This window comes from Gymnodraco acuticeps, unplaced genomic scaffold (genome assembly GCF_902827175.1).
Source record: "Gymnodraco acuticeps unplaced genomic scaffold, fGymAcu1.1, whole genome shotgun sequence".
NCBI classification, from domain to species: Eukaryota; Metazoa; Chordata; class Actinopteri; order Perciformes; family Bathydraconidae; genus Gymnodraco; species Gymnodraco acuticeps.
The window spans coordinates 39,141-59,114 of NW_022990723.1; the positions used below are offsets into that span (position 1 = coordinate 39,141).

At 39.1% G+C, this 19,974-nt stretch overlaps 5 protein-coding genes across 6 annotated transcripts; all 5 read left to right on the forward strand.

The window, feature by feature from the left end:
- The first annotated feature begins 2,547 nt into the window (after positions 1–2,547).
- LOC117556473 (B2 bradykinin receptor-like) lies at positions 2,548–5,227 on the forward strand. Its single transcript, XM_034231796.1, has 2 exons — positions 2,548–2,662; positions 3,958–5,227. The coding sequence occupies exons 1-2, from the start codon at positions 2,643–2,645 to the stop codon at positions 5,000–5,002; spliced, it is 1,065 nt and encodes a 354-aa protein (XP_034087687.1). The 5' UTR covers positions 2,548–2,642; the 3' UTR covers positions 5,003–5,227.
- Positions 5,228–6,431: 1,204 nt separating this feature from the next.
- Positions 6,432–7,460, forward strand: LOC117556475 (B2 bradykinin receptor-like). Its single transcript, XM_034231797.1, has one exon. The coding sequence runs from the start codon at positions 6,432–6,434 to the stop codon at positions 7,458–7,460; it is 1,029 nt and encodes a 342-aa protein (XP_034087688.1).
- Positions 7,461–9,528: 2,068 nt separating this feature from the next.
- bdkrb1 (bradykinin receptor B1) lies at positions 9,529–10,605 on the forward strand. The gene has a single exon (XM_034231781.1). The coding sequence runs from the start codon at positions 9,529–9,531 to the stop codon at positions 10,603–10,605; it is 1,077 nt and encodes a 358-aa protein (XP_034087672.1).
- Positions 10,606–11,642: 1,037 nt separating this feature from the next.
- LOC117556472 (B2 bradykinin receptor-like) lies at positions 11,643–15,457 on the forward strand. 2 transcript variants are annotated; one of them, XM_034231794.1, is made up of 3 exons: positions 11,643–11,740; positions 12,844–12,891; positions 13,092–15,457. In XM_034231794.1, the coding sequence occupies exons 1-3, from the start codon at positions 11,721–11,723 to the stop codon at positions 14,158–14,160; spliced, it is 1,137 nt and encodes a 378-aa protein (XP_034087685.1). In that variant the 5' UTR covers positions 11,643–11,720; the 3' UTR covers positions 14,161–15,457. The 2 variants fall into 2 exon arrangements, with proteins under 2 accessions (XP_034087685.1, XP_034087686.1); XM_034231795.1 differs by lacking the exon at positions 12,844–12,891 and having other exon boundaries at positions 11,648–11,740.
- Positions 15,458–16,427: 970 nt separating this feature from the next.
- On the forward strand, positions 16,428–19,974 carry LOC117556470 (psychosine receptor-like). Its single transcript, XM_034231791.1, has 2 exons — positions 16,428–17,140; positions 18,996–19,974. The coding sequence occupies exons 1-2, from the start codon at positions 16,428–16,430 to the stop codon at positions 19,972–19,974; spliced, it is 1,692 nt and encodes a 563-aa protein (XP_034087682.1).

Here is a 19,974-nt window from a genome sequence, read left to right on the forward strand (position 1 = left end):
GTCACTTCAAGGTTACCACTCAGATTGTCCTTTCACTAAAACACAGTTAAGGGAGCATGTGTCTTAATAACAGGTACATTTACATTACGGTAAAGCATGAAGGTCTTCTTCCATGTCTGTGTGTTTTAAGGACCAACAGGAAGTGGCATAACTGAATCATTATCATTGCAACATGTCTTTTTTTAAATCAGTCATGCATTTACTGCACGTTAATCATATGAATGTGACACACCAGATCAGTTTTCACACATTATTGGCTGCCTTTAAGCCCCATTGTCTATTCTAATCAATTCTAACTAGAAGATGGCCTTTGGGTTAAAGTGAATTCTCCCTATTTAGCTGCACTGTGAGATCGTAATGTCCCTCAAATGGCCATGTTGTTCATCCCAAATGCTGGCTCTGAGATAAATTAAGATCTCAGCCCTCAGATACAAGCTGATAATCACAGGCTTGATGATTGAGTCACCAGTCAATCTTCCCGCACACACACAAACACAACCACACACAGCATAGAAAATTGAATTAGTCAATTATAAATATAGTTTAGTATATTTGAAAGATGATTGAAGGGGTCAATATTACATAACATAAGGAGGAACGGACTTATATAGCCGTAAACAACAAATAGGAAAACGTTTTTTGCATTGTTATAACATAAATAACTTTGCTGTTCACAATTTCTACCCAATACATAACACCCTGCTTTCAGCAATAGAACAGCATGTGGAAAAAAAGCCTTAACCAGCCACAATGGCAACCATTATAACTCCAACCCTGTTGTTTTGGTTAAGTCAACCCTTTGGAAAACTAAGCACACTCATCCTCATGCCAAACTTGCAATGTGCAGGGCCAGGGGATTGTGACACATGACGGGAAATGTTGGCTATGTTTTTAAGTGTTTTGTAAAAGCCTAATGTAGGAGAGGATCTTGAAATGGTTAAGATGATCTAGTCTAGCAGTGTGATTCATTGCACATTGTGTTAATCATTTATAGGCAATAGGCATCAACATTATAAGATTTGTTTCGTGATACAATTATCTGTTCTTGAAAATGACTTTTGTAAAATGCAACAATAAAATATTTAATTGGCCATACTGGTTATGTAAGCCATGGTTTTAAGTTTACAACAGTAATCATAATGACTATCACAACGCCTTTCTAAAACCATTAAAAACGTTCAAACCAACCTGCAATAACAAACACAACGCAGTGCAGTAACTGGATGCACAGTAATAATTTAAAGGCTTTGTCACAATTCTTATGTCATGTCACGGTTTTAGTTTTGTGTCTGGTAATGGGTTTTGTTTTGCTGTTCTTTTCTCCCTGTGTTTTCCTCCCTGTCGTTAGTTTCCCTGGTGTGTCTGATTGTCTAATTGTGTTCACCTGTTGCCCTTGTGTTTCTGCCTCCCCTGCCTGGCTGTTTCTCGTCTCGTGATTACCCCTCCCTGTATTTAGCCTTGTCTCTTCCTGTGTTCCGCTGTCGGTTCATCAGGGGCGGTTCTAGGGGGGGGGGGGGGCATTGCCCCCCTAACACTGACCTCTGACCCCTCTGTGGCCCCCCTAACAATGAAAAGTTTTTTTTTGTTTTTTTTTAAATGTATATTTTCTGGTACTCGGTTTGCCAAAAACCGCAGGATTTTGTTGCTGTAATGTGAGATTGTGCAGACACCCTTATGTAAAGTAGAGATGTAACTGTTCATTGCCTTTATTTTTATATAAATATGGTGTTAGTGCAAACATTGCACTATAACTTAAACTGAAGCTAACAGTAATAACTATAAGATCTATCTGAAATAAATAAGTGTACTGAAACAAATACCAATAACTGTATTGCATTGTTTTCTTATGCGCAATTACTTCATACTGTCTAGTTCTCTTTTTCGTCCTGCATTTATTGTGCCTCCCTCAGAAAATAACTGGCCCCCAAGTGGCCCCCCCAGTCAAATTGGTCTAGAACCGCCACTGCGGTTCATTGTTAGTCTTTCCCTTCATGTCACGCTCCATGTTTGTCCTTGAAGTTTTGGTCCTGGATTATTTACTCGTGCTCCCCTGTTTTGGTAATGCTAAGTTTGTCTCTTGTTTTCTTTTGTCATCGGCTTTTTTTGTAAATTAAAGCTCGCTTTTTGTTAATACTGCATTTGGGTCCTACAGTACCTTTTCCACACATCCTGACAGGCTTTCATCATAGTCCAAGCTCAAATAAATTGGACTTTAATGATGAGAAAATAACACCACTATGCTCACATGTGAAATGTCTATGCAATGGGATTTTAGTGTTTATACTGAAATTCTCAAATATCTACACAAAGACAGACGTCTTCCTCCCATTTTGAAACTGTATACTTCCAGCTCAAGTGGCTGCAGGAACTAAAACATATTTACATAATGAAAAACATTTAGCAATAAAAAACGAACTAATAAACTAACTAAACGTGCTAGATGACTAACGCATGCTGTGTGTGATGACGAGGGCAGGGGACAAACAGGAGAGAGAGAATGCAGACAGAAGTTCCCTGACATCCTTTTAATTACAGTTTTCTATAAGAGAGCGAGTCAGTCACAGACAGAGGAGAGTAAGGGAGGGTTACTGGAGCAGTCGTGCATCTGGAGGTTTCACATCTGGACTTAGGACTCAGGAGCAATGAATCTTCAACCTACAAGGTATCTATAAGCTTTATTTAGTTATTTTTCACATGGAAATATCTATAGTTTCAATGTCAATGACTATAAAAGTTGTTTTGTAATGACATTTTCAGATTTATTCTACTTCTTTTGTCAAGATGTATTGAGTAACAAAATATCTTGATACATAATGGTAACATATACAGTAAAATACATCCAAAACGTAGGGTCTCATTTATTTAGTTTACATGTCAGCAAGCAGTAACCCCCCTATTTTGTGCTAAGTACATTATGGTTATTTTTTTCGACTATGCTGATACATTTAAAGTAACAATTTAAAATGTGTTGATTCAATTGAAATTTGAAAGAAAATGAATGAAATAACATTTATTGTGTTGATTATCTGAGCTCAAATTTTGCCCCTAAGTAAAAAAATGTATACTATAGAAAACCAAACATTTAACAACAAACATTTGGCACTTTTTAAAAGTTGATTGTACATGCCACAGAACTGGTACCTTCTACATAATGTACAGTAATAAAAACAATAAAAACAATCTTTAAAAAAATGGGTTTAGACCTACGCTCTTAAATCGCAGCTCTATTGTGATTGATTCTCAATAAATGTAAAAACATTCTCATGTACGTATCATTAAAGAATACAGTTGACTTTGATGTAAAGGTTCAGTGCAAAACAGACTCCCAGATGACAAAGATGATAGCCTATCTCATATTGTGCAGAGCAAAGCCAAATTACCCCCGGGGGAAATTAGGATGAACAGAGCCCAGCATGTTGCTCATTATGTGGAGATGGTGACCACTGTATTACGCAACTTACAATGCAAATACAATGGAGAGAGTAATCGATTGATGGGTGGTGGCAGGACTGCTGATGGAGCATTTCAAGATTACAATGTAGTGATCAGTAGTTCTGCCAGCAGTTAGATGTACAGTGAGGGGATGGATATTTAAATTCCCCGCTCTGTGTTATGATTACGTTTGAAGAGATCAAAGACCTTAGAGACTACATTCGTATTTTAATGGTTGGTTATGTCATTTTAGTGTGGTACGATGCCCAAACAGCTTGGGAGTTATGAAGCTCAGGGGAGGACCCTATAAAGACCATTTCCCCGCAAACAAATCACACAGGTTGAATGTTGCCAGGTTAATGCAGTTCATTCCCATGGCTTTCAGTATTTATGCTAAGCTAGTCTAACCAGCTTCTCATTTACTGTCATGACAGGAGTATCGATCCTTTGACCTCCAAAGATTGTATGAAAATTATGTAAACGTTTTTATTAATATCAATGTTTAATTTACTTTTTTTTCCACAGCGTCCCATACCTCAGCACCACAGCTTTCAATGGAGACCAAAACCACACCAATGGCACAGACTGTCCTCAACAGTATGACTGGGAGTGGCTCCACACCGGCCAGCCAGTGTATATCCTCATCATCACTGTGGTTGGGATTGTGTTCAACGTGTTTGTCCTGGGGGTTTTCTGCTTCCACAAGAAGGCCTGCACCGTGGCTGAGATCTACTTGGGCAACCTGGCGGCCGCTGACCTCATCCTGGTGGCTTGTTTGCCCTTTTGGGCTGTCTACATATCCAATGGTTTCAATTGGCCTTTTGGTCTGTTCATGTGCAAAGTCGTCAACCTGGGCATTAAGGTGAACTCCTACAGCAGCATCTACTTCCTCGTTCTGGTTAGCATAGATCGCTATGTGGCACTTGTTCATACGATGTCCCATGCCAGAATGCGTCGGCCAAAATATGCCAAACTGGGCTGTCTGCTGATGTGGGGTTTCGGCTTGCTCTTGAGTCTACCCACCATTATCTTCAGGAGAGTGAAATATTTCCCTGAGTATGGTGGTGTGAACGCATGTTTTCTGGACTACCCAAATGTCACTTCAGGACTGTTATTTGATGGGATTTTGATTGTTTTTAGCTTCATCATCCCCATTTTGTTTATCTCGTTCTGTACTATCAAAATTATTCAGGCTTTAAATATCCAGGCGATAGAGAGGTTCAATGCTCAGAACACGGAGAGGAAGGCCACCAATCTGATGCTGGCCGTCCTCCTGGCATTCCTCATCTGCTGGGTGCCTTTCCATGTGGTCACCGCACTAGATGTTCTCTTAAGAGCTGACATCCTCGGAGGATGTCACCTCGAGTCTGTCCTAGATATCTGCAATCAGATCTCCACCTACTTAGCCTTCTTCAACAGTGTTCTCAACCCCATTCTTTATGTCATCGTAGGAAAGAACTTCCGTAAGAAAGCTTGTGAACTCTTCCAGCATTGGAAAATTATAAAAAACAACAACGATGAATCCTCACGTTCATCACACCTGTCAGCTACACTGAAGACTTTGGTGTAAAATACTACTTTCATAATCACTGGAGTACATACAAATACTTATTTTTAAGAAATGTGGATATATGTGCACTGCAGGGACATACAATGTCTTAAATTAATTGTTTTCTCAGTTTATAACAGTTGAACTACATGAATTAAACTAAACTTGTTTAAAACATTTCCAAACAACTGTATCTTTAACATACAGGTGATGTGATATAAATCAGCCTGGAGCTGTACAATTATTTATTTAACATACAGTTAACATATCCTGTCTTGTATATATTTGTTTTTGTTCTGAATATAAAAGGTCCAAATAAAATATACATATTGTTTTACAGATGCCTCGTGAATCTTTATAATATATTTAAATGTTGATTGGAACACATAAACTAGAATGTAAGAGAGAACCAACAACTGCTTGCTAAGTGTTTTCTGATGTTATGACTTAGTGTCTGCAGAGTTTAAAACAGTATAATGTCAAAGAGTTTCCAGTGCTGATACACAAACATTCCTCTTTTTGTTGGCTGTATGGACTTCGCTTCACGTTTCTTACCACACCACCATTTAACTGCCCGATGTTGACTCATTGTGGGCTGTGGGCAAGGGTACACCCCTACTTGTCCCTTAAATTAAGGCACGTCTTGCCAAACAGGAAATCTGTGTTAGGAGTCTGTATTTACCACCATTGCCAGAGCTGGAAAATATTGTGAAACAGAAAAATGCAGGCGGACAAAGTTACCTCAAAATAGAAACGATGCATGCAAAAAATACACTGTTTGACCTTGTTGCCTCTCTGGATTTTGCTAATTTGCCTAGGTTGCTTGATTTTACCCTTTGAAGGGAATACACTTTTAACTTTATAATGCTTAAAGGTAAGGGAAATACAAACTTAGAAGGCAATACAGTATGATGACGTACTCCGTCAGTAGCAATCCATGGTAGTTGACTCCAATGTCAGCTTGCCTTTTAACCTGTAGCAAGAAGCTTGAAGTTTGGCCCAAAAATGTGTATATTCTCTTCTGAAAAATGGGAAAACACAATAGTTTAGTTAAGCATATATTCCCTTAGACAACATCTGAGCAGATGCCAGTTACATTTACATTGTAGTTATGCTGTATGTGTTTGTGAATGCATGCACGTACGTATTACAATGACAGACATATTCCATACAGTATCTGTTGCTAGGACATCCCTTTTTATGTTGGCATGAGCAGGCTGTGTGCTCTTACTGATAAACCACCATTAAATCACTAACAGTCCATTAAATCTATTATTCCTTCTCACCTTGGAACTAACATTATGATGTGAAAGTAACAACAGAGACATTTAACCTGTGTTGACACAGTTGAAAGGTTTTTACTTGTATGTTCACTTTGAACGCAGCTTTTTTTTCTTACTCTTAAATCGTCGTTACTGTGGAACGGTCTTCACATTGAGCCACAGTTCTTATGGAGACTGCCACGAGAGATGAGCCTGTCTGCAACCACACAGATGCATGGGACTGGGTTTACACCATGCAGCCTGCCTACATGTCCATCATCTGCCTCTTTGGAGTGATCGGGAACTCCTTTGTGCTATGTGTGTTCTGTCTCCAGAAGCGACGCAGCACTGTGGCCGACATCTACCTGAGCAACCTGGCAGCAGCTGATCTCCTCATGGTTTCCTGCCTGCCGTTCTGGGTAGCAACAGTTATCAACAAGTTCCACTGGAGGTTTGGGGAGCCCATGTGCCAGCTTATCAACATTGTCATTGGGATTAATTATTATTGTAGTGTGCTGTTCCTTACGCTTGTGAGTGTGGACAGATACCTGGCACTTACCAGGCCCCTAACCCATGGGAGAGAGAGACGGGCCTTCTGGGCACATGGGATTTGCTTCACTATCTGGATTGCTGGGGTCTTGCTCAGTATCCCTGCTGTCTTCTTTCGCTCCGTACAGTTTTTCCCTGATCTGGGCGTTGAAGCATGCTACCTAGCATATCCACATGAAGGCTGGAGACTGCGCTACAACGTGACTGTCAGCACTGTGGGCTTCCTTATCCCCGTTCCTATTGTGTCCTTTTGTAGTTACCACATCACTAAAGTCCTTCGCCACAGCCAGAAGCTGAGAAAAGGAAGCAGAGGCAGTGTGGAAAGCAAAGCGGCATATCTTGTTCTTGTTGTTTTGGCTGTGTTTATTCTCTGCTGGCTGCCCTACCAGCTTTTGATCTTCTTGGACACCTTGGATCATTATGAAGTCGTCTCTGGATGTACTTGGGCGTACGTGTTGGACATTGGAAACCAGTTGGCTACTTACCTTGGTTATAGCAACAGCTCATTAAATCCTTTCCTGTATGTGATTGTGGGGAAGCACTTCAAGCAGAGGGCAAGGGAAGTGTTTAGACGCGTGCTGGGCAGGAGGAAAAGGGAGTGTGGGAAGTCCGGTCGCTCCAATGCCAATCTCAACTCAACTAAACAAACTGAGAGTACTAAATTCTAAATCTACACACACACACAAAGAGAAACGTATCTATCTAGCTATCAGTTTAAATTAAGTACAACAAAAAAAACAATTAAAAAGTCAATCATAAATCCACTGCCATTTGAAAGCCATATTTGGACATTTTGGGAATACTCTTATTTGGTTTTTGCTAGAGGTTATATGACTACTGTAGGTCAATACTACTCTTATTTATAGGCTAAGTGTGGAGATACAGCCAGAATCCCATTAGCTTAGCATACAGACTGGAAGATGGGAAAGGGGTTATCATTGTGGTCGTGAGGTGACAAAATGTGCCTACCAGTACCTCTAAACCTCACTAATTATCATAACATCCGTGTTTGATACAAAAACTTTGAAACCATACTATGTCGTTTTTGCACTTTTTAAAGAATTAAATAAATGAGATCATGTGATGACACGTGATCTTAGAGGACTTCTTCCAAGGCTTTTTCTTAAGTAACTTCACATGTTGGAATCGGCTCTATAACTGATGCAACAGATATTAAGAGTAATAAATATGTCATATATTGTATCCTGCCGCTGTGTTATACATGTACGTATGAAATATATGTTTTCCTTCTGCAATATCAATATAACAGAAATTACGTGAATAGTATATATCACCCACAAAACATTTGAATTCCAGATAATAAAGTGTCTATTAGGGCTCTAATAAAGATGTTTTTCAAGTTAGTTAAACTATTTATTGACTGTTTCTTGTTTTCAATAAAGTATCATCTATAATCTTCAAAATCCAAAAGAGTTTTTGTTTTGATAATAATGAACTGTGACAATGAGCCAGATTTCCTTTCAAAAATGTTTAACTCGACTGCATGATTCAAGCATGCTGTCATCATTTTGACCATAAAAGGATGCAGCCTCATCCTCATTTTTAGATGACACTTCCCATACTGACAGCAACACTGTTTATATGTTGTATTCTGTCTGTTTGTTTGCTATTTAGTTGTTAACCATATCAAGTTGTTATGAAGGCTTGAGTTGGAGGGACATTTAGAAAAGATTAGGACAGGATAACATGACGGTACACGGATAACATGACAACCTTTGTTGGGATTAATTAGGCACATGTATTATCTGTATATGCAAAGGTAAAACTGATACAATAAAAAACACGTCAATCCTGATAATCGATGTGATCGGTTGGATAAAGATTTCTATCAACTGCACGTTATCTTCCCTTTGGACACGAGAATTGTTGTTGTGATAACATAGAAACACTCTGAATCCCTGTTTCACATTATCATTCATTTGATTTTTCATATAATAAAATACATACAACTACCTAACCTTCCTTGACAGTCTGCACTACTGCTAATGGAGTTGAACACTCTCCAACACATTTGGTGCGATGCAGTTTCAGGTTGTCTATGACACTATTTGTGTATAGAGTACATTTTTACTCTCTCCTAAACAAGTTGATATATTGCATACTTGGTGAAGGGTGAGGAAGAATGCAACTGTATACAAAATCACTCGTAACAGATCTCTCATCTGACTTGCTTTGCACTCTCACTGGGATCTCAGTGTACACATGAGCCCTGTCCCAGACGTGCCTGTTATCATTAGCATCCTGAACATAGGAGGAACATGTTCATGAACAACACGGTAAGAACTTATTCATTCCATATTCTTTCCTTTTTTCTTTTTTGAACATCAACACATGTACTTTAAAGATGCTCAGAGATGCTAGATAGTCTTTCAGCATAGACTCAGAATGACAATTAATGATGTAGACTGTTTAGCCTTGTTGGTAGCACAACATTATTTAAGTTACCACATGAAAACACATTTCAATCAGGAGCTTTGACACATGTTGTCAAACTAAAGGAAAGTTAATTAACTGCTTGTTTTTTCTCGGTCACTTAAGCTATCTCAATTTTTTTTTTAAATTGTGTATTTTCCAACATGTCTTATTTGTTTTTGTTGAAGCTAATATCAAATGTTATGTCTCCGATGCAGTAGCTTTCAAAACGTGTTTTTCTCTCATTAAAAACGTTTTAATGATGAAGCATGCCCAAATATTTTTGTTTTCTAGCCGCCAATTATGCTTGTAGCTGTGGGGACATTGTGGTCTGAAAACAGCAGTGCGTCCCGGCCATCAGAGTTTCCTATCACTGCAGAATGGGAGCTTGTCCGTACCATCATTCCCCCGTACATTTTCACGTTGTCTCTGTTAGGCCTGCTCTTAAACATCTTTGTCCTGGGTGTGTTCTTCGCCCACAAGGATCGACTGACTGTAGCAGAGATCTACCTGAGCAACCTGGCGCTGGCTGACATTATTCTCCTGTGTGCCCTCCCTTTCTGGGCGATGAACATCCTCAACAACTTTAACTGGCCGTACGGAGACGCGTTATGCAAACTGGTCAACTCCATCATCATCCTCCATTTCTACACTAATATCTTCACCCTAGTCATGATTAGTGTTGACCGCTACCTGGCACTTGTAAAGACCATGAAGGCCAGGTGGCTAAGACAGACACTCTATGCCAAAGTGATCTGTTTCCTCCTGTGGATTTTAGCTCTTGCTTTGAGCATACCAACAATGGTTCACAGAAAAGTGACGTTCATACAGGAGATCGGAACAATGTCCTGTATTTTGGATTATAGTCAAGGCGACTCTTGGAAGTTGGCCCATCAGATTCTGATGAATGTTGTTGGCTTTGTACTGCCTGTTCTGATATTTGTTTTCAGCAGTGGGAACATAATCAAGGCTTTAGTTCAGAGAAAGGAGAGGGTTGCATTCCATGACATTAATGACACAAAAGCCACAGTACTTTTGTATGCTGTCACACTACTATTCTTACTGTGTTGGGGCCCTTTCCAGGTCTTCACCTTCCTCGACACACTCTGTGATGTCAGAGTGCTGGATGAGGAATTGTGGTTCCATGCTCTCGATATAGGAACCCAGATTTCAGTGTATCTGGCCTTCCTCAACAGCGCCCTGAACCCACTGCTGTATGTCCTCTCAGGGCAGTACTTTAGGAGGAAAGTTAGCGCCATCTACAGGAGGACCAGACATTATCGCAGAGGATCAGATACGACAATATATCAACGCTCAGTTGTGTCCACTTACATTAACAGAACAGAGAAAATTAAGCCAGTGGTCATTCTAAATGCATAGGATCCCATTACATTCTCGACTTGCATAGCTGATTACGGTGAAAATCTTTACAGTATACAGGATATGAGTCTCATAATTGTGCTTTCACGAGACAGTTAATGGTCTTATATGGTTAACCAGCACTATCATCGGATGTTTCAGACTGTTCTTATGCATAAATAATGGTCACACGAGATAATGGCTGTAATTTGCAAAAGACATAAAAGCAGATTTTATGTTTACACTTATATCACGTTCTGAAGAAATGCAGTATGTATCTAACGTCATTAAAATTACTCGAAAAGTGCAGTTTACATTCTGCAGGCCAACCAAAGAGAAAGGCCACCCATGTACTTTGTGTGTATTCACATTCATAAATCCCCTTGTACGGTATATATCATGACATGTTAACAAAACATCTACTCGGTGACAAACACATGCAAGCTTTTCTTCAGTATCAACAGTCATTATTTAAGTATGTTTCTGTCTTGCTGGAATAATGTGTGCAATCAACTCAATTAAAGTACTAACATGCAAAGACATAGCGTAAGGCATAACCTGTTGCAAACTCATAACTTTCCCAAACTTTTGTAAATGGATCCAAATGTATGTATGTATTGTAAAAACATTGTTGACACCTTTTGTTACATACATGAAACAGTATTAGTCAAGCAGGCCCTCTAACAGTGTCTAATTCAAGGGGGAATATGTGCCCTTCTCTCTTTGCAAGATATATGTTTCTTGAGTTTAAAAAAGCAACCACATTTCTTATTATCTTTGTTGACCTCCAATGGTCTAATTCCTCACTGTATTTTACAGAATCACGCCACGTTGTGTCAATGTTCACTCTATGCAGAAAGCTAACTTGTATTAGTAAAGTCTAATCATTTGAAGTTATTAGTGAAGTTCACTCCTGAACCGAGGCGTAGAAACTTTAAAAAGCTGAAACCAGAGTGAGGATGAAGGCGGGGTCTCAACAGCTTGGAAACATTAAGGATGTCCTTAATGTTTCTAAGCTGTTGAGACATCTGACATCCTTTTTCATTGGATTCCTTTCCCTTTCGGAGAGCATGTCAGAGGCAGACCGAGGACAGTGAAACAAAGTATTGAAGCAGTGTATCTGCACAAGAAGAAGAATGGCTCTTCCGTCCACAAGGTAGGCATTAACAATCATATGGTTTGTATATTACTTTCTTAATGTTTTAACACGATTGACTGTTTGAATGTTAGCATGGGTTATAAATAAGGTTCAAGGCTTTTTTTTGTCATTTGTACATAGCTACAGTTTAGGTGTGACAATGAAAATCTTAGGTCACAACACAATAAAACAGATGAAACAGATCAAATAGTGCAAGTCAATAAAATAAAATAGAATATAATAGAAATAGTGCAGAATAGTCAGTAAAGTAATTGGAATATTGATAGATATAAGTTGCAAACAGATGAATGTTATGGATGATGTTCTTTCAAAAGTTCAGGTGTTCAACAGTCTTATGACCTGTGGGATGAAACTGAAATTTGGTTTAATATCGGCACCACATTTAGACACAGTCTGTTAAAATGGAAGACAGTATATATGTTTTTTCCAACAAATGAATAGTTCTCTAACTGCATAGTTTGTGTCTCAACATGTTATTAGATGAGGGTTAGATGTTAGACGATGGTGAGGTGTGTACTATGTTGATGCATTTTAGAATTACTCTTGATGCATTTATATTGAACAAATTTAAAATAGTAAATCAGTGGTGGCAGGTTTGGACATTTACTCAACTACTGTATTAAAATGACGGTACTTGTACTTTACTTGAGTATTTAGAATTGCTGCTAATGTATACTTATTTACCGTTAATCTGCATATACAAATATGATCACATATTAAAGAGAACAATCCCAAGAGGGCAGGGGCATCCCTTGGATTCCACTTCCAAAATCGTCAAAAGTCAGTTTGCTTTGTAAGAGCCAAATGTAGTTTGAAGATCAGAGTAAACCTGTCAGAGCATGTTTGCCCTCCAGCGATTCCTTATTTTGCTGAATTCAAGATGTGCTATACAATTCCACAGAATGAATGACATATTCACAACATTTATAACAGAATAACAGCCTGTCAAGTTGTCGTGGGGAGAGAAATAAAAAGCCTGCAATAAAAGTTATTCAAAAAAACATTTCATAACCTTTTGTTTTGTTTATACATAAACATACATGTATAACATCCTTATTATTATTATTATTTTGTCACCCTTTTTATTCATCATAAACTAGTCTGGCACCTGCATTACACTTGGAATACGACGGACGAACGCACTTATTGTAAGTCGCTTTGGATAAAAGCGTCAGCTAAATGCAATGTAATGTAATGTAATGTAATACAACTATTTCACACTGTTCAGTGTAACTGTGTTTTCAAGCATCATCTCAGCATAACATATTTCAAAGGAAATGTTGAAGTTACCTTGAAGTTGTGTTTATGTAAACATTTTGTCTTGTTTGCCTTCCTCTTACTTCCACAGCATCCTTGCTGACTTCAACACTACAGCTATAAATGGAGAGCAAAACAACACGAATGGGAGTCAGTGTAATAGTGACGATCCACATTTTTGGCACACCTCCGTGCTGCCGGTGTATATCCTGCTCGTCGCTGTGCTGGGAATTGTGTTGAATGTGTTTGTCCTCGGGGTTTTCTGTCTTCATAAGAAGTCCTGTACCGTGGCTGAGATCTACTTAAGCAACATAGCTGCTGCTGACCTCATCCTGATGTCCTGTCTGCCCTTCTGGGCTGTGAATGCAGCCAACAAATTCAACTGGCCCTTTTCTTATCACCTGTGCCGACTGGTCAACTTTAGCATCAACATGAACGCCTACTCTAGCATCTACTTCCTAGTTTTGATAAGCATAGATCGTCGCATGGCACTGACGGAACCTCTGTCCCATAAAGGAATATCAAGGCCAAAATATGCCAAACTGGGCTGTGTGCTGGTGTGGGGTTTCGGCTTGCTCCTAAGTGTCCCCACACTTGTCTTCAGGGAAGTGAAATATTTCCGTGAAATGCAATCTAATATATGCCATATGGCTTTCCGAAATGTCACTGAAAGGGCTGTGTTTGATGTGATGCAGTTTACATTTGGCTTCATCATCCCCCTTTTCATCATCTTCTACTGTACTATACAGATTCTTCAAGCTCTGAACAACCGGATATTTGAGGGGTTAAACACCCAGAAGAAGGAGCAAAAGGCCACCACTCTGGTGCTGGCGGTCCTCCTGGCGTTTGTGATCTGCTGGATGCCATTCCACGTGACAAAGATATTACGTTTGCTGAAAGAAGTTAAAGCCCTGACAGGGTGTAGCCTTGAGTACGCCCTTAACATCTGCAGCCATGTCTTCATGTACCTCGCCTTCTTCAACAGTGTTCTCAACCCAATCCTCTACGTCATTGTAGGACAGCAATTTCGGCAAAAAGTGAGGGGACTCTTTAAACAGTTGAGATCTACCAGAAAATCGTCCGTTAACATCTCATGCACAAACTCAACCCGGATGAGTAGTGTTAGACCTCAGTTGTTTGTTCTGAAGGACCTTTCTTAGGAGCTGTTGTTTTTGTTACTTTCACATAATGAAGTTATTAGTCATGTTCCCCGAAGAAGATATGGAACAGTAACTTAGTCATTTAGAATTTAGTCAGAATACACATTAAATACAATCCTGTCTGATGAGAGGACGTTGTCTCATACTCAGACCTTACTTTTTATTTCAGAATTAGATTGGTCTCTTCATCTTATCTTCTTTGAGCAACAGGAGGAAACCGAGGGGAAGGAGGAGAAAGATAACCATAATATTTAGCAATATGTAAAATCTACTAACATTAATAGACCAGAGGAAATCAATGTTGTGGTCACCTTTTAATGCATGGGGTTATTACAGGATGTGGGAGGCAATTTGCATGCCATTAGTAATGTAATGTTCAAAAGAGATGGAGACAGACTGTGTTTCTTTGTTAATGCATGTTATGAAGTCTTTACATGACACATATTATGTGTGTGCATGTCTGTGCATATGTGCTTCTGTGTACTGTCAAATGCTGTTGTTCTTACTTTCTTTATTATATTTTTTATATTTTAATGTACATCCGAAAAACAAACCTTACTATTTATTTATTCTCTTGTCTCTGTCATTGTTACTCATGTTTCCTTTATTCGACTCCAGAACATTAATCTGGTAAGGGTTGACTTACACAGTCAGGTTGGTATTTTTTTTACAATTTGAACAATGTTCTCTACATTCCATGAACCACCTCTATGTATCAATTGTTAAACTATTTGTTAATTAATTGTAATACCTGGAGAAACATCTTTTGCCTACCTATGAAGAAACTTACACCTATGTCAGTGTATAAAGACAGGTTTTTTTTTGCAATGTTTTGCTTTTCATGATGTATAAAGTTACAAATCTGTTAAAAAGTTGATTTAATTCATCAAACAAAAGGCTTTTATAAGTATTACTTCACATCGGTTCTTATTTTCATAAATGTCTTTCCTGGTTATGATAACATTTTAGTTAAAAATTAATTCCTGCTATTTATTTATACAATGTCTTTACTTTACATCTGAATCATGCAGTTTGAAATCAAGCCAACACTATAGCAAAATGATCACTTTTTTTGAAGTTTATTTAAAATTGAGTACACCCAAAATGTGATAAATAATCTCGCATTGGGTTTATGCATGCCCAAATTATAATAAGGTCAAGGTTGGACTGAGCTGTGAGTCTGTTAACTTAACCAACCGGTTTTGTTTCATTTTATAATCATAAAATGTGTATTTACTGAGTTGTTCCTTGTAATTGCTGACGTAAGAAGTAGTGACAATAAAAGCAATGAGTCAGACTTAGTGAGAAAATCTGTATGATTGTGAAAGCTGTTGGTTGTTTTTAACTTGGAACATTTGTATTGACGTTGCACTGTTCCCAGAACTAACCCTAACTCATTGAATATAACACTTTGCAAATGCAGGAGTAGCCAAAAAAAAACACAAGAGAGTGACATTAGAGAATAACTTAAGAAAAGCATCCACACTTCCACACTCCAGATACATTCTCTTCACCAAACTTTAACTCCAGCTACTTAGTCTTATTTGGTGAGCTTAGATTCCTAATTATTGGATAAGTAAACGTTCAACCCTCTTAGCCATCTCAGGCTTTTTAGCATCACCATATTCTTGTAAATGTAGACAACAATCCTCCCTCTATTCCGTGTTGCTGTATGGCCGGCCCTTTGTTCCTGGCTTGCCTGAGGAGCTTTGCCAACTTTCCTATCCAAATTATATACTTTTAATTAAACTTTAAAACATTTTTTAATGAAATAATAGATAACTTTCTCTCTATATAGATCATAACATCTGAGGTTAATGGTAGAACTATTGTAGCTGACAACACAGTGCAGTTTCCATTTCATCCTACAAACACTCAGGTACAATGTAACGTTTTGGTTGACCTTATCATGATCTTTGAAAGCTGCATACAATGACAGATGACTACAATGAAAGCATTGGATGCTGTTTACATTATCAGCATGGCCAAACATTTTTTAGCAGGAAATATTTGCATTGCCAAGCTTATCTCAGTTCACCAGAATACAGGGCTCTCCATTTCAATCCACATTCAGGTTTGGTCATCAACACATGAGGATGGACGCAGCTCCTGTTAACCAGACTAACTCATCTACCTCCTGCACCGTGGAGTCCTCAGTGGAAACGCACATGTATCCAGCTGTTTATTCTCTTTTTTTTATTGTGGGCTTACCGGCTAACTGCCTGTCTTTGTATGTAGCCTGGATGCTGATGAGGAATGGCAACAACATGGCAGTCTACCTCTTCAACCTGTCCATCTCTGACCTGCTCTACACTATCTCTCTGCCTGTGTGGATAGAGCTGGCCCTGCAGAGACCTCTCGGTGGTCTTTGCAGTTTGGTGGCAGTGATCATGTACAACAGCTTCTACGTAGGCTCGGGCCTCCTTTGCTGCATCTCTGTTGATCGCTACCTAGCAGTGGTCTATCCTCTCCACTTTCACTGGGTCAGAGAGGTGCGGACGGCAGCAATAGTGAGTATTGCCCTCTGGACTCTGGAGATTACCATTCACATCATCTTGCTTGACCACACAGGGGCACTGCAAGCTTTCTCCTCAAGAAACGTATGTGATGAGCGAATACCCATGACACAAGAAGACGGCAACCTCGCCCTTACACGTGTCACCCTGGGTTTCTTGGTCCCTATTTTCATCATGACCTTTTGTTTTCAGAAGATCATGCAATCGCTCAAAAAGAACACCTCAATCCTGACAGTGGAGCGCAGGAAAGTGGGACTGCTGCTGTTTTACCTTCTTCTAACCTATATAGTGGCTTTTATGCCCTACCAGATTGTCATGCTGCTGAGAGCCATACTGGAGCCAGGGACCTGCTCCTGGGCCACAAGGCTTAGAGATCCATACCTGGTCACTGTTGCCACGACAACCATAAACAGTACACTGGATCCCATAATATACTGTTTAATCAGCGAGAGCGCTCAGAGAGAGTTAAGGAAAGCTGTAGAGAAATGTTGGGGAGTTTTTCTGAGAAAGAAATTGTCAGAGAGTTGTAATCAAATGCAGTCAGTTTCCTAACAGAATTATCTATTTGTTTACATTTTAACCCATAATTGCAAATCAAATTAAATGTTAATGACAATATTGTACTGATGCGAGGATGTCTTAGATCATTTAGAAGAGCACAGTGCTGTTTCTATCCAGGAAGGAAACTAAAATGTATCCTATGTAGGGGTAGTACATTTATAATACTTTAAATATAAATACAGTCATTTCCATTTATATTTACATACACAGAGATGTTGTATTTCCACTTCTGAGTGGGTATTTTATAACTGTAATGTACTGCTTTGTTTGATTTTGAACAAGATCATATTGGCCTTTATTTACTTAATTGATTTTATGTCTGATAATAAAACTTGAAAAGCAGGAAATCTAAATAATTTTCCTCTTTTTTTATGTTTTTTTTAAAGTTAATTTCCTTTTTGTGGGTTGGTATTACTTTGGAAGATCATTATTTTATTAGTTAAACTTTGATTGGCTAATAAAAAATGTACTCAGAGCAAGGAATGTGGATTTTGTCCCCCTGTCAGTTACACTGACATTTATTTATGAAGGGATCTCCTTGTAGGCAGCATGGACCGGATGTAACAGCAAACAAAAATACTTTAAATGTAAATATAGACTTGTGAGAATAAGAAAAGCCCAAAAATGATGTATGTGCCTATAATTTAGGAGCAGGTAGGCTAAGCAAACATTATTACGCTATGGAAAAAATAAGTCAAACAGCCTTTATCAGACACTAATCAGCATAACCTTTACCCGGGTTTATGTCTATGTTGACACACCAAACATGAAGACAAGCAGTGTCATATAGACTTAGTTATTAAATTAAATCTGCCATGTGGTCTGTAACACCGGTAGTTTGTTCTGCCATGGCCTGTCACCCAGAGTAAGACATACGGTACTCAGGGACGACTCTTCCTGTTCCTCTGATCCGCCTGACCAAGCAGTGGAAGAGGAGACAACCGAATGAATCCACTCTGCATCTGCTTTAATGTTTTCATGTTGCTCTTAATTACTTTTATGGACATCATTTGGAGCGGAAACACTTCCGAGTAAAGAGTAAGTAGATCTTTATATGAGTTCAATTTAATTCGTGGTTTATTTGATCTGGCGAGAGGAATAAATGAATGTTTATGGTGCATTTGAAGCCTAAGTATAACAAAGGTTGTTCATGTTCTAGTCCATTAAGTAGCCTTTTATTAGTTATTTGTAACCACTCAAAATGCATTAGTTTTAGATTATTTCCCACCTTCCAGGGGTCTATTGGTTTTGATGCATTTCAGAAAAGTAAAACAAAATACTTTTAGTCTTGATTTTATGTAGATAGTCTATGATAGCAAACATCTGATCAACAATTGCTTTTGTCACACCATGTTTTTGTAATGCGGAAATGCAGGATGTGTTGTGAAATGACCCTCTTCCATAAATGTGCAACATTAGAGATTTTAAAACGACATACTACTACGTTTAAAGTAGACGACTACTAACGCCAAATGTTCCCTGGAAGGTGAACAAACAAGACTTTGTCCAATATGTTAGTTAAGGAAAAGCAATCTGTGATTTATTTGTTAATCCAAGTGAATCTTTTGGGAATTTAAAAAGTTAAGTATGTCACTGCTATGAAGTTGAGAAGCTCAGATAAGACCTATAGGTTTTTGAATGTCAAATTATAAAGTAGCAGAGGCAAATATATTTGAATTTTTGTTCTTAAGCTTGCCACAGAAGACATAAATGAATGTGACATCATTTGCTTGTTTCTTCCCTTGTTTCTCTGCAAAGGTATGAGCACATAAACTCCACATCTGCAATGGAAAACTTAACCCTGAGCTCAAATCGTTCAGAATGCTACCCAGTTGATAGCGCTTCAAGGAGGAGGTCGTTTATGTTTTTCTACCTGGCTATCATCGTCACTGCCATCCCATCCAACGCCTTCTCCCTGTACGTGTCGTGGCAGCACATCAGACAGAAGAACGGTCTCGGTGTGTATCTATTTAACTTGGCGCTGAGTGACCTGACCTTCACCATCGGCCTCTCCCTGTGGCTGGACTTTCTGTGGAAAGGACTTTGGATCCACGGAGGCTACGTTTGTATGCTATCTGTCTACTTCCTCTACACTAACTTTTACACCAGTGAAGCTCTCCTCTGCTGCATCACTGTTGACCGCTACCTAGCAGTGGTTCACCCCTTTAAGTACACTTTCCTGAGGAAAGTGAATACTGCAGCAGCAGTTGGTGTTGCCATTTGGTTGTTGGTGTTCTGTTTCAACGCTACAACCATCTCTTGGGAAGACTCATACCATGAGTACAACACGTTTGCAGTGTGCTTTGATAATTTTCTCCCGCTGTCAGGGAACCTTGTCTGGGCTAATGTAGCACGCTTTATCCTGGGCTTTATTATTCCCTTTCTCCTGGTGGTGTTTTCCACCTGGGGGATCTGGGAGGCCGTCAAATCCAATCAGGCCACAAAGGAACGAGAACGTAAACGTATCCTAAAGCTGCTGACGGTAGTTCTGCTCTGTGTTTTGTTCTGCTTTGGGCCTATCCACGTCATGATGCTCCTCCGCACACAAATGGATGACTGCAGGGAGGTTGCATGGCTCCTTTACCCATACAAAATCAGCATAGCTCTCTCCAGCTTAAACTGCCTTGCAGACCCTCTCCTTTACTGCTTCATTACTAGAACGGGGAAGGCAAATGTCAATCAGGTTGTTCTATTCTTCCAGGTAAAGAAGAGGAGCAATGATGAAGATGTGGTGTAG

Coding starts and splice junctions, on each gene's coding strand:
- LOC117556472 (XM_034231794.1), top strand. CDS start 11,721: ATGGCTCTTCCGTCCACAAG. Junction 11,741..12,843: donor ATGGCTCTTCCGTCCACAAG/GTAGGCATTAAC, acceptor ATCATAAACTAG/TCTGGCACCTGCATTACACT. Junction 12,892..13,091: donor GACGGACGAACGCACTTATT/GTAAGTCGCTTT, acceptor TTACTTCCACAG/CATCCTTGCTGACTTCAACA.
- LOC117556473 (XM_034231796.1), top strand. CDS start 2,643: ATGAATCTTCAACCTACAAG. Junction 2,663..3,957: donor ATGAATCTTCAACCTACAAG/GTATCTATAAGC, acceptor TTTTTTCCACAG/CGTCCCATACCTCAGCACCA.
- bdkrb1 (XM_034231781.1), top strand. CDS start 9,529: ATGCTTGTAGCTGTGGGGACATTGTGGTCTGAAAACAGCAGTGCGTCC.
- LOC117556470 (XM_034231791.1), top strand. CDS start 16,428: ATGGCAGTCTACCTCTTCAACCTGTCCATCTCTGACCTGCTCTACACT. Junction 17,141..18,995: donor AGCGAGAGCGCTCAGAGAGA/GTTAAGGAAAGC, acceptor TTCTCTGCAAAG/GTATGAGCACATAAACTCCA.
- LOC117556475 (XM_034231797.1), top strand. CDS start 6,432: ATGGAGACTGCCACGAGAGATGAGCCTGTCTGCAACCACACAGATGCA.